Below are 13,187 nucleotides of genomic sequence, written 5' to 3'. Positions count from 1 at the left end.
AGTTAGGAGAAAATTTCAATGTTAAGCATATTTCTGTAATGTGTTATAATGGGAAAGGCATCTATACAGAACTAGTTAACTTGGTAAATATTTGTGCAAAAAGGGTATACTATACATATATTTTTTAAATCATGCTTGATTTGGCCCTAAATAAGAAAGGTTTGTGTTTTTAGTAGTATTTGGTAATGTAACAAATTAGTAATTCATAATCGTACAATTATAACACTTTAACTGGTTAAACAGGGCTCTCCAGGACGCTCCCAGAACAGTTTGTTGGTGACCTTAGGTGCGTTTTTAAGCTACATTTGATTACCTATTACAGATTCTTCTTTGAAAAAGTGCAGTAATTGGTTACCAAGTGTCAAAAACTTATTCGGTCAAAAGTACTCAAAATATTGAACAGTACTGCATATCTTGGTGTAAGATGAATGCCACTCGTAAAATGGCGGACCCGTTGACATATGATCCCCAACATATCGCGAGACAACGCACACGATGGAATTTCTTTCATGGCGGCGCCCTCTCATTAAGCGTAATAAAGCTGAGAGAGAAGAAAAAGAATACTGGGCTAAGTAAATAGTGTAGAGCTATTTCTATTTCTATTTTTTTGAAGACTCATTTGACCACCTCCATTACATAGAAATTCTCAGAGACGGACGCTTGTTTTCACAAATACGACTGTGGCTTCGGTGAGACCCTGACTACAGAAGACTCCTAAATAACAACAGCAACAACAAAGACATCAACACAGATGTTAAAGGTAAGTGCAGTTGCTTTTTTTCTACAATGATTAGAACTTACTGGTAGCACCACACGACCAAATAAACGACACGATGCACGAGAAAAATGTAGGAGCAGCACAAAATTTGCACTCTGTTCTAGAGCAGCAGTGTGCTAGATCTACTGGTCGCAAGATCAGCTAATGACATGTAAACAGATGGTTATAATTCAAGACTGTCATGAGCGCAGGTCACGGTGCTGATGCCTCATAGAAAAGGAAGATTCACTAAAGTATTTTTGACATCATTAATACGCGCAAAGCATAACGTGTCATATCTGCTAGGCTAGGTCTATTAGAAAATGAAAAATCATTAAATGTAAATAAATGCAAATTGCGCATAAACTAGTGCATTGTATCTGCTCTAACACGCATTACAACACATGGAAGCAAATGTCAATTTGAACTGTATGTTCCAAGTTTGTTTGTTCTACAAAGAGCAACATAGAAAAAGGTTTATTTTTTTCTATTTTGCTCTTAGCCTACCTTGGGAAATATGCACTTAGCAACTTTTACAGCTTCATCAAGATTTCTGAAAATGTAAGGCTTTGCATGTGAGCAAATTTACACTCATATGTTGACTGCTCTTGACACAAAATAAGTTAGTGGTTGAGATGCCATAGCTCAGAGAGATCAATGAGGAAGATGTGGCTCAATTGCAACCACTATCATAATTTCAATACGTAACAGAAGCAACACAATTGCATGTTTTCCTAATATAATGCAGCCATTTACTGGGATGAAAATATCACCACTACTATCCATACTACTGTGCAAGTAAATCTGTTTATTTCCCTGTAGACATCCATTGGTTGGTTTTAACTAAAAAATAAGGCCTTGATGAAAGAAGCTCTATTATGGACCATCGAGACCCAGAACTTACCATGAAGGACGAGGAGGAAGAAGAGGAATTGCAGAGCAGTCCACTCGCCACTAGTAATCTACTAATACGTTTGTCATTTAAGCATAACACTTTTTTATTCTGCACATTTCTTTATGTGAATGCAGTATTACAAACGTGTTGATTTTGGGTACTAATGTTTGTTATTGAGGCTTGGTAACCAGTTTTTCATTGAATTCACCAGTATCAAGGATTGTCTGACTAAAGTAATGTTGCTCATGTGACTTGTGGAATCATAGAGTCAGAGTTGTGCAAGAAGTTATTGGAATCTTCCCTGCAGATGTCGACCAGCTGCTTGTGGTTAAAACAGAAGATCCAGACGAGTGGTCCTGTGGCCTGACCTATCACAGTCCAGAGGATGACACAAAGGGGGAGCTCTCAAGCAGTCCACTGCCCACTGGTAATCCGTTTAACAATTATGGATTTTTAATTTGGAGAAAATTTTCATTGTTTTTTTAACTGCTACACTGTTGGAAGGTTGTTTCAACTGTGATCAGAACAAAATGGCTCTGATAAATATGAGGAATTTAGCATTATCCAGTTGTTATCTGTTATCTACTGTCCTGACCAATCAGACCTCCTAGGTGTGTTACACATAGATATCATCTGCATGGCTCATGCTAAAACTCAAACTCACCTTTCATAAACACAGACGTTAAAAAAAAAGCACATTATTTGAAACCATTTTTAGAGAATAGCATGGTAGCATGTTTGATGTAATCTTTTTTATCTTAAACAAATTGGTAAGTTAAGATTGAGCTCCTCTCACTATCCTCTGCAGGGCCCGTGTAGGTCAGCTCGATAGAAAATTTTGGGATTGGAATAATGTTGGTAAATATTTCGATGGCAATAATATTGTAACCCATGTCTATTTTCTACTTTACACTCTTTCTTATCTGTGCGTCCATTACTCTGTCGTAACTCTAGTAACTTAATAAAATAGTACACAAAAATAATGACACAAAATGCTTATGCTTCATTTATACCATGTTGTTGTGTGCAATTTATGAGTAAACAGTCACATTCAAATGTAAAAATACTTTATTGATCCCAAATGGAAACTAAGCATGTTTTGCAACTTAAAACAAGAGCAATATGAAGTCACATGGAAAATCTTATAGTTGTGTGTGTTTTAATGTTTTTTGCAGATGACCTGCAAGTAATCAAAGAAGAAGTGTCTAATGAATCGGACTACAGAGTAAAACATCAAGGACCAGAACTTCACCTAAAGGAGGAAAAGGAGGAAGTTTCAGCCAGTCCATTGACAGCCGGTGTGTGGATTTTTGTACTGTTTCAACTGTGGCCATTTAGCTGTGTGTGTGTCTACATGTCAATAACTTTGATAGTAACTTTGTAGCACTGCTTTGGTACTGGACTGATGGTATTATTGTTGTTTTTTCTTTTTTGGTTCATGTTTCTACACTTTCTGTGTAAGAACATATACCATAGTAATGGGCGTAACTTTTATTTTGCTACAGTATTTTTATTTTTTTTTCATAAACCGATATTTCCTCATCAATAGTTGGGCCACCAATTAACCAAAATGTGTCAGTTAAACTATCAGAGCTTTGTGGAAAGAACCACAAGGTTTAACCCTTGTTAATTATCACTGATACTGACGAAATGTATATAAACTTCTGAATTCAAAGAATGTTCCAAAAAAATCTGTAAGAAAGGCTACTTCTTGATATAAATGTGTGTTTCACACTTTCCTACAGATGTCCAGAAGGTGCTAGTGGTTAAAGAAGAAGTTCCGGATGAATGGAGCTTCTCTACAACCCAAAGGAACCCAGAACCTCTCAACGACGTAAATGAGGAAGAGCATCACCCATGTAGCGGCGGTCGTGATTTTGATGTCAGTTACAATGACTGGCAGATAGAAACTGTGCGAGAATTGGAGGAAAATAACGAGGTAGAATTTAACACACCCCGGAAATTTTTTAGCTGTTCTATCTGTCGTAAACAGTTCCTCTATCAGGAGTCTTTTCAGAAACACATGAAAGGCCATTTAGAAAAAAGTGATTTCAGCTTCAATGTTGCTGAGAAAGGTTTTACTGTAAAGCCAAATTTAGATTCGGAGACGATCGATTCGGAGAAAGCGTTTGGTTGCGATGTTTGTGGCAAAACGTTCCACCAAAGATCATATCTCTATAGACACAAGCGGACCCACACAGGAGAGAAAGCTTTTAACTGCGACATCTGCGGTAAAGCATACATTGATAAGTCAACCCTTAGCAAACATATGAGCATCCATAGTGGAGAGAAAGCATTTGGTTGTGATGTTTGTGGTAAAACATTCATCCAAAAGTCCAATCTTTATAAACACAAGAGAATTCATACAGGAGAGAAACCATTCAGCTGTGATGTTTGTGGTAAAGCATTTATATACAAGTCTATCCTCAATGGCCATATGTTGGTCCACACAAGAGAGAAAACATTCAGCTGCGATGTGTGTGGTAAAACATTCACGGAAAAGTCCAATCTCCATAAACACAAGAGAATCCACGCTGTAGAGAAGTCATTCAACTGTGATATTTGTAGGAAAACGTTCATCAGTAAGTCGACCTTGAACAGACACGTGGGGATTCACGCTGTGGACAAACCATTCAGCTGTTTGGTCTGTGGTAAAACATTCCACCAAAAGGTAGTTCTCAATAGGCACATGGGAATCCACACGCTGGAAAAATCCCTCGAGTGCGACGTCTGTGGTAAAATGTTCAAACAAAAGGCGCACCTTGCTACACACAAACGAATCCACACGGGAGAGAAACCATTTATCTGCGAAGTGTGCGGGAAAGCATTCAACCGAAAGGAGAGGCTTTGCTCGCACAACAGAATCCACACGGGAGAAAAACCATTTGGTTGTGATTTTTGCGGCACCATGTTCAATGACAGCTCAACCCTTCGGAAACACATGAGGATTCACACTGGAGAGAAGCCCTTTGGCTGTGATGTTTGTGGTAAAAGGTTTCGATTCAGATCTAATGTCAAAAAGCACATGAACACCCACACGGAATAGAAAATCAATGTTGTAGGAAAGGATTTGCTTTGCTCATAAACATCAAAACTTGTCACCATTGTACAATTCAACTATTTGGGATTAAAAATGTGGGATTTAAAGTGCAAACAAAATATTTTTTCCTTTTGTAACACTGTATTTACATGAGAGTAATGTTGAGGAAACGTTCCATGCTTAGACGAGACCGCAAAGAAATCTTGAATCAGCTGTAGTTGTCATGCCAGGCCACAATGTGGTGCTGTGATTTTAGTACGTTGTCAAAACACACACACACACGCTTTTGACACCTAATTACCTTCTACCTCATTTAGAAAACAGTGAACCAGCTCCGATAAACCGAGTGCTCATGTAACACATATTTAATTCATATCAGAAGTTGCCTTAAGCTGAAAAGGCTAAGCAGCACAAGTTCCCCTCTGACTCCTGGTTTTAAAAAACTGCTGATGTCAGGGACTCTGATCACTAGAGTTGTGTAAACTTGCAGCTGGATTGCCATGAAACTGTTACAGTTTCACTGAAAACTGGCTCTGTGTAAACAAAGCTTCTGATACGGAAAGACAGATGAGCCTCTCTGTTGAGTTGTGTTCACACCTCAGAGGAACGCACATACTTATACAGTTTTATGCCATCAGCATAAAAACTGATTATAATTCTCAGCAAGAGTTTTAGCCTTGTGAAACCTCCAATATGATGGTCCAGATTAACCACTGCTCAACGACAAACTTACCATACTCTCATTGTACAAATGAAATTATTAATAATGCTTATCGTAGGATAACACTAAGTATGACAAATTTAATGGTTACATTTTTCTAAATTCTCAGTGTTAGTAGTTAGTGTATGTCAGTAAGACATTTATAGTTATGAGGACTATAAATTACACATATTATTAGTCCCGTTTATGATTTTTCAAAATGTACAGAAATGTTTACTCTAGTAACTGAATGGTTTCATTACAAGTTCACATTTCTGTTCTGGAAATGTTTAATTGTATTTAAATATTACCTAGATTCTTATAGTGTCTTTTATTTAGGCTACTGTTGTGTATCTATATTTGCCTTATTTTTTATTTTAATCAATTTGCACAATATTTATCAATGCATTGTTTTACTTTTATTTGTTAAAAAGGAACATAAAGTACTACAGTGAAGCTTTTTACAGTTAACACCCGTAGAAGTACGGGAAGATTTTAGGAAGTACATGCCAGAGTTGTATAGGTGTGCTGTCACAAAAAAAAAAAAAAGAAAGAACAAAGATCCTTCCACCACTGCACAGTCAGTCCTGTATGATTAACTGGACACCAAAATAGTTAAGTTATTGATTGTGTATTTATTTTCCCATCCCACACTGGAGACTGGAATGCTCTGGGTTTCTACCTTAGGTCTCTTCTACAAACACTTTTCATTAATGACTGTGCCCCCACACATATGAAATCCTTCTGCAGCACTATAATGACTTTCTTGATCACTGCTGGCGAAAAGGCAGTTTACAAGAGACAAATTCGTAATAATAATGATATCCTTATGGACATGAGGAAATGTAAAGCAGCATATCATGTCATGCTGTTCTATTTATGTTTTGTTTTTTGTTTTTTTTGCCTTCGTTGTTGCCTTCACACCCCATGTGTTTCTTGATATTACCTCTGATATAACTGTATTTACAATGTGATTCCTTTTTCTTTTTTTTTTAGAACAAAAGTAGAAAACAAAAGAAGAAATTCCATGCGTTGCTTATGAGTCTTAGCAATAAATATCTTCAAATTTTAATTTGTGAACTAGCTGTGTGCTTTGATTCCATATTAACTTCAATTGTACCGTTCTGTTTCACCATCGCTTGCGCAATTGTAAAGGAAAACAATAAAAGGAATTTGGTCACGAGAGTTGTGTTGAGATTTAAGATGGAAACAGTGAGATAAATCTGAAAGCCTGAAGATTATTTCTGTTAGACGTGGGAATCAAAATATAGCATCTCATCATATTGTTATATGTTTTAATCTTTTAGCTGGTTCTTTAATGGTTTGAGAGCCACTGATGTAGTGTTTTATGTGTGTAAATATGTTATTCCTTTAATATTCTCTGTTCCAGCTCCTAAAAACACAAAGACAAACAGCCAAAAATGTTATTTATTTCAGTAATTAAATTAAAAGTGCACATTTGTTACACAGACTGTAATTTTCTGCTTGGATTTCTGTTTCATATCATGTCTTACATTGACTGAAAACCCAAAAAGGTCAGTTTCGCAGAAATTTAAAAGCTACATGAATCCCATTTCAAAAGTTAATAATGTGGAAGGTTGCTGACTTGACACAGTGAACAAAATAAACACCCTCCACAAAGGTGTCAAAAATTTAGGTAGATTAGTACTTCAGTATTAAAAATCAAAGTCATAAAATAATTTTATTTATTAATAAAACAGAAACACAGTACAGTATTTATTTGAAAATCATTTTAAAGAACAACTCCTCTGCTCCATCAACAGAAAAGTATACATAAATACAAAAAATATAAGTAAAGCTAAATATGCATTCATTTAAGAACCATATTTGGCTTTAGCAAAGAAAGTCAAGTAAGCTATAAAAGTTTATGTTGCATAGATTTTTATGTTGCATCAGTATGAATAGTATAGCTCTATTATCACACTAGCAGTACTTTTCCCCACTTTTTCAGTTTCATATTTAGTAATCAACACACAGTCATCAGAATCTGTGCTACATTTTACTTTTTTTAAAAAACAGATCCTAACATACATGCTTGTGTCTCAGTAAGATTGAAAAGATTCAGTCTGAAAAACAAAAGTGGAGTAACTAAAACTAAAAAAAATATATTTTATGAGACTGTGTCAGTGAAGGCTTTTACTCTAAATGTTTTACTTTGAATTTCTTACTTTCCATTTTGCGTTTGCAAGAATTGAACTAATCAAGACTAACAGGCATTTTACAAAGAGAACAACAAACACAGATTGCAGAACTTTAGTTGCTATGTAACATACTCTGACTTGTTTGCAGAATGACCTCAGAGGTGAGGCGAAGCATGTGATCACGGAGACGGCCCTAACGACAACACAGACTATTGCAACGTAGACATTTGTTAACAGTCGCGCAGTGCTACTACTGTATGCTAGATTGAGAGTAAATTTAACTTTTTCTTAAGAGCACCAGGAAAAGAGGAATTCTTTCAAAGTTGCCATGGCGCCCAGAAAAGGAAAGGCGAAAAAAGGTGCGCAAACTGTGAAAGACTACTTGCTTATCTTCGAACAAGAAATGAAGAGGAAGGCCAAAATGTATGAAACCAGCACTAAACTTTGGGAGATAAGGCTGAAGAGAGCTCAGCAGGATTTAGCCTACCACCGGAAGGAAATCTTGAAGAAGACAACCGAGGTTGAACAAGTAAAAAGCGCCCTATTCCTGGAGGAGAAGTGCGGTATTGGCGTCACCGGTTTTTGGCTAAAAGAATTAAAAGATAAAGATGAGAAAATCAAAGCGATGGGGGAAAAGCTCAAAAAGCAAGAAGAGACTGCAGCGAAACGGAAACTTGAGTTGGAAAACGCAAGGAAGCGAGATCTCAAAAAGTTTGAGGAACAAATTTTGATGAAGAAAGCCACCGAGGCTCGGATACAGAAAAAAGTTATTAACCTTAGAAAGCAAATGCAAGTGTCTAAAGCAGAATACAGAGAAAACATAAGAAAAACAGAAAAGAAATATTCAGTCTTATTGAATGAATCAAAGGAGAAAGAATGGAACTTCATATGCAGAGAAAGTGAGATGAATCAGTTGAAGGCTGAGCAAGACAAAAACATTGTCGGATTGGAAAGTGAACTGATCAAAATTAATAAGGAAAAAACATGGCTAATTAGAAACCTAAAATCTGCCTTGATTGATTTAGATGAGCTGAATCAACTGGTTAATTCACTGTCTAAGGACAAACTCTCACTGGCAGTGGACAAAAAAACTCTGACATCAACATTAAGGAATAACATTTGTGAGATGGAGAGTCAAAAACAGATGCTTGATGAAGTCACGGCCGAAGCTGCTTCCCTGGAGCAGGCCCTCAAGCAACTGAAAGAAGAAACAACAGAGAATGAAAAAAGAAACCAAGTCACCATCCAGGCCTGTCAGGTCGAGTTGGACAAACTACAGAAAATTATCGCCATGCGAGAGAAGGAGATCTGTCAAGTGAAGCAGCTGGCGAAGACCATTGTGGAGAAACGCAGAGAAATGGAGGTGTTTTTCCACGAAGCCCTGGATAACGTCCGACAGGAGATATTTGACGAAAGAAAGCGGCACGCAAGGGAGGCCTATCAAGACTACTATCAGAAATGTAGAGACAGAGCAGAAGGAAAGGGAAAGTTCCCCCTCATCCGCACCTTTGACCAAAGTCCCAACAGCACCAAATCTGTGTACTCAGACATGAAGGCAACTGGAAATTGGCCCCATTACCCTGACAAAGAGGTTCACATGTCTGATCTCACTTGGGAGCAAAAGGAAAAAGTGCTCACTCTTCTCTTTGCTAAAATGAACGGAAATGCAGAATGTGCATCAAAATCCAGTACGATGAGGGTTGACTGTCATTTCCGAAGTGCAGGCTGGCTCCACCCCCGTGGTCTACAAGAAGGTGGATTTGTGAAAGTTCTGTAGGACGCAGAGCCGCCGAACGCTGTCAAAAGTTTAATCAATAAATATATACATTGAAAAAAAAAATACTTGTGTAATTATTCATGCTCTTAGAATGGACAATAATTATATCATTTGTTAATATCGGAAAATGAGAAATAGAGAAATTATAAGAATTGTGTTTATCATAATAGTGATAAACTAATGTTTGCAAACCAATAAAAAAAAACAATAAACTTTGCTTCAGGGTTTTATGGAGCCTCCTACTGCTTTCACTGCCAATAAACAATAATTATTATGTTCCCTTACAATAAAATTGCTTTCCCTCAAAATACATTTTTTGTTTCAATAAATGTTTTGTTCCCTCACATTAGCCTTTGCATTCTCTCGCAATAAATCTTGCGTTCCCTCAGTAAATGTTGCATTGCCTCACATTAAAGTGTTTGTTATCTCGTAATAAACGTTGTGCGTCCTCGCAATAAAATGTTGTGTTCCCTCACAACAGGCTTTGCGTTCTCTCGCAATCAATGTTGCATTGCCTCGCAATTAAATTTTTGTTCTCCCGCAATAGACGTTGTGTCCTCACAATAAAACGTTGTTCTATCGCAACAGGCTTTGCATTCTTTCGCAATAAATTTTGTGTTCCCTCGCAATTAATGTTTCGTTCCCTCGCAATAGGCTTTGTGTTTTCTTGCAATAAATGTTTCCTTGCAATAGGTTTTGCATACTTTTGCAATAAATGTTGCGCTCCCTCACAATAAATTATTTTCTCTCGCAATAAATTTTTTTGCCCCCTTGAAATAGGTTTTATGTTCTCTTGCAATTAATGACTTAGTACTGAAGTCAAGAGTGATGAAGCAGAAAGACCTTTAAAAGTTGCAGAATACCAGTCATTATACACATATGCTTCTATATATATCTGTGTTTGCATGCGTATGTGCGTGTGTGTGTGTGTGTGTGTGTGGGTATATGCAGGAATGTATTTTTATTTTGGTAAAATATGTGGCTTTCAAAAGGGAAGGTCGTTGTTGCAGGCTATTGATATGCGTCAGATCACCTTCACTTATGTAGCACCAACCATAGATGAAAAAAAGTGAACCACATAGCTGCGTGCCAAAAACATATGTTAAAAAATATATGTGTTTTATATAAGACTAGCAAAATTTCAACACTAATAATTAAAAAAAAAAGGTTCAAAGTGAGTCAGCTCAAACTAAGTCTCGCTGAGGTTAAAAGCCAAAGAATAAAAATGGCTTTTGCTGGAATAAGAGAGTATTAGGATGTTATAAACAAAAGTCTTGAAAAAAGCAAACAGATTTAAAATAAACAAACAATTGGGCGCCACATGGCTCAGTGGTAGGCCAGGCACACCTTATGCAAAGGGTGCACTCATAAATGCAGTTGTCCCCGATTCGACTCCCGACCCCCCCAAGCCACTTAATGCCTGCCTATTTTTTATTTTATTTGTTTATTTGAAAAATGAAAGCACAAGAACTATAATTAAAAATGTATTAACGACAGTGGCAGTGATTACTTTAATTATTTGCAGGAAAAAAAAAATTTCAAATTAGTTCTCTCTGTTTTATTTTTTTTCCTTTAATGTTTGCAAGCATTGATCTGATAAGTTTGCCAGTACGTTTTACAAAAACTTACTTCAGAGGTTGCAGAACTTTAGTTGCTGTGTAACACGATCTGAGTGCGTTTGCAGTGTGACCTCACAGGAGAGGTGAAGCATGTGACGTCACGGTGATGTTCCTAATGACTTCCCTGATAATTGCACATCGATATCTAGACTTAAGTATGCGTTTATTTTACAGGTAGGCATTGGTTACCAGTTACAGTGCTACTGTGTGCTATCTCAGTAATATATTTAACTTTTTTTTTTTTTTTTATAACAGCAGGTAAAGGTGAATTCTTTCAGATCTGTCATGGAGACCAAAAATGCAAGCCAGGGAAAGGACGAAAATCCGAAAACAAATACTCCTAACACCCAAATAGATGAAGTCAGCTCTCGTAGGGAGATGAAGCTGAAAAAAACAGAGAAAGATTTAGAATACCACCGGAAAGAACATTACAAACTCGCTTCCGAGACTGAGAATTTAAGAAATCTCCTATACCAGGCGGAGTTGACTGAATATGGGGCCACTGAATATTGGCAGAAATATTTAAAAGAAAAAGAGGAAAGGATCACAAGCCTGGAGGAACAGATCAAAAGTCTGGAAGCGCTTGCAATTGAAGAACGTCGTGAGTGGGAAAAGGAAAAGAAGCAACAGTTCGAGAAGTTTGAGGAAGAAATTTTAAAAAGAAAGGCCATCGAGACTCGGATAAAGAATAAGATAGCTAACATGAGAAAGCAAATGAAAGTATCTAAAGAAGAATACAAAGAAAACCTAAGAAGAAAAAAGGAGGAATATATATGCTTTGAAAGGGATATATCAGAAAGGGAAAGGAGCCACATAAGTAACATGAAGGAGATGAGTGCTCTAATTGTTGAGCAGCAAAACTCCATTATTCAGATGGAAAACGAAGCGCACGATAGTCGCAAGAAAAATAACTGGCTAAGTAAAAACCTCACAGCTGCCTTGGTTAATTTAGATGAGCTTAATGAAGTGGCTCAGTCACTGTCTAAGGACAAACTCTCACTGGCAGTGGAGAGAAAAATATTGAAGTCAACATTAAAGGAGAGTGGTTTTGAGATTGCGAGTCTACAAAATATGCTTACTGAAGTCACGGCCGAAGCTGCTTATCTGGAGCAAGCCTTCCTGAAATTGGAGAAAGAAAAAACAGAGAATGAGAAAAAAAACCAAGTCACCATCCAGGCCAGTCAGGTCGAGTTGGACAAACTACAGAAAATTATCGCCTTGCGAGAGAAGGAGATCTGTCAAGTGAAGAAGCTGGCGAGGACCATTGTGGAGAAACGCAGAGATATGGAGGTGTTTTTCCACGAAGCCCTGGATAACGTCCGACAGGAGATATCTGACGAAAGAAAGCGGAACACAAAGGAGGCCTATCAAGACTACCGTCAGAAATTTAGAGACGCCATGCCGGGGAGGATAAGGCTCCCCCCCATCCACACCTTCCATCAATGTCCCAAAAGCACCAAATCCTTGTATTCAGACATGAAGGCAGCTGAAAAAGGGCCCCATCTCCCCAGCAACGAGGTTCACATGTCTGATCTCACTTGGGAGCAAAAAGAAAAAGTGCTCACTCTTCTCTTTGCTAAAATGAATGGAGATGAAGAACATGTGATCTACCAGAAGTTGGATCTGTGAGAGTCCCGTAGGAAGAAGAGCAGCGTGCTGACACCAAACCTGCCAAATGCAGTTGAAAATTTCAATAATAAATATGTGCATCAAAATAACCTTGTTTAATGATTTGTGTTGTCAGGGATGGGCAATCGTTATATCATTTTTCATTATTGGGAAATGGTAAAAACTAAACAATTCTATTAGGAAATGCAATTTATCACAATAGTGAGAAATTAAAGTTTGCAAACCCTTAAGAAGCAAACAAAACATTTACGGTTGAGACTTATAGACCCTGTTACTGCATTCGCTGACAGTAAAAACAGTAAATTTGCATTCCCTCGCAATAAATTTTGCGTTTCCTTGCAATATATTTTTTTTATTCCATTGCAATAGTTTTGCGTTCCATTAGTAAATGTTGGTATCCTCTTAATGTTCTTTTTTTTTTTTTAATGCAATAGGTTTTTCATTCTCTTGCAATAAATGTTGCAATGTCTCGCAATAAATTTTTGGTTCTCTTGCAATAGGTTTTGCATTTTTTCTCTCAATAATTTTCTTGCTCTCTCTCAAAGGCCTTTGTGCTCTTTTGCAATAAATGTTGTGATCTCGCAATAATGTTTCTGGTCCGTTGCCAT

At 37.2% G+C, this 13,187-nt stretch overlaps 3 protein-coding genes across 3 annotated transcripts; all 3 read left to right on the top strand.

Moving 5' to 3' along the window:
• Positions 1 to 480: 480 nt before the first annotated feature.
• LOC122847153 (zinc finger protein OZF-like) lies at positions 481 to 6,577 on the top strand. The gene is made up of 5 exons (XM_044144580.1): positions 481 to 760; positions 1,580 to 1,714; positions 1,960 to 2,079; positions 2,828 to 2,950; positions 3,398 to 6,577. The coding sequence occupies exons 2-5, from the start codon at positions 1,636 to 1,638 to the stop codon at positions 4,696 to 4,698; spliced, it is 1,623 nt and encodes a 540-aa protein (XP_044000515.1). The 5' UTR covers positions 481 to 760; positions 1,580 to 1,635; the 3' UTR covers positions 4,699 to 6,577.
• Positions 6,578 to 7,693: 1,116 nt separating this feature from the next.
• LOC122847152 (basal body-orientation factor 1-like) lies at positions 7,694 to 9,393 on the top strand. The gene has a single exon (XM_044144578.1). The coding sequence runs from the start codon at positions 7,883 to 7,885 to the stop codon at positions 9,329 to 9,331; it is 1,449 nt and encodes a 482-aa protein (XP_044000513.1). The 5' UTR covers positions 7,694 to 7,882; the 3' UTR covers positions 9,332 to 9,393.
• Positions 9,394 to 10,992: 1,599 nt separating this feature from the next.
• LOC122847151 (basal body-orientation factor 1-like) lies at positions 10,993 to 12,644 on the top strand. The gene is made up of 2 exons (XM_044144577.1): positions 10,993 to 11,124; positions 11,206 to 12,644. The coding sequence occupies exon 2, from the start codon at positions 11,236 to 11,238 to the stop codon at positions 12,577 to 12,579; it is 1,344 nt and encodes a 447-aa protein (XP_044000512.1). The 5' UTR covers positions 10,993 to 11,124; positions 11,206 to 11,235; the 3' UTR covers positions 12,580 to 12,644.
• Positions 12,645 to 13,187: the final 543 nt, after the last annotated feature.

The sequence above is a fragment of the Gambusia affinis genome, linkage group LG17, assembly GCF_019740435.1.
Source record: "Gambusia affinis linkage group LG17, SWU_Gaff_1.0, whole genome shotgun sequence".
Taxonomy (NCBI): domain Eukaryota; kingdom Metazoa; phylum Chordata; class Actinopteri; order Cyprinodontiformes; family Poeciliidae; genus Gambusia; species Gambusia affinis.
This window is presented reverse-complemented; position numbering and strand designations above follow the sequence as displayed.

What these genes read in the sequence shown, in the direction of transcription:
- LOC122847151 (XM_044144577.1), top strand. Translation starts at nt 11,236, where the DNA reads ATGGAGACCAAAAATGCAAGCCAGGGAAAGGACGAAAATCCGAAAACA.
- LOC122847152 (XM_044144578.1), top strand. Translation starts at nt 7,883, where the DNA reads ATGGCGCCCAGAAAAGGAAAGGCGAAAAAAGGTGCGCAAACTGTGAAA.
- LOC122847153 (XM_044144580.1), top strand. Translation starts at nt 1,636, where the DNA reads ATGGACCATCGAGACCCAGAACTTACCATGAAGGACGAGGAGGAAGAA. An exon ending in AAGCAGTCCACTGCCCACTG is followed by an intron (nt 2,080 to 2,827) that starts GTAATCCGTTTA and finishes TGTTTTTTGCAG; the next exon opens with ATGACCTGCAAGTAATCAAA. An exon ending in AGCCAGTCCATTGACAGCCG is followed by an intron (nt 2,951 to 3,397) that starts GTGTGTGGATTT and finishes ACTTTCCTACAG; the next exon opens with ATGTCCAGAAGGTGCTAGTG.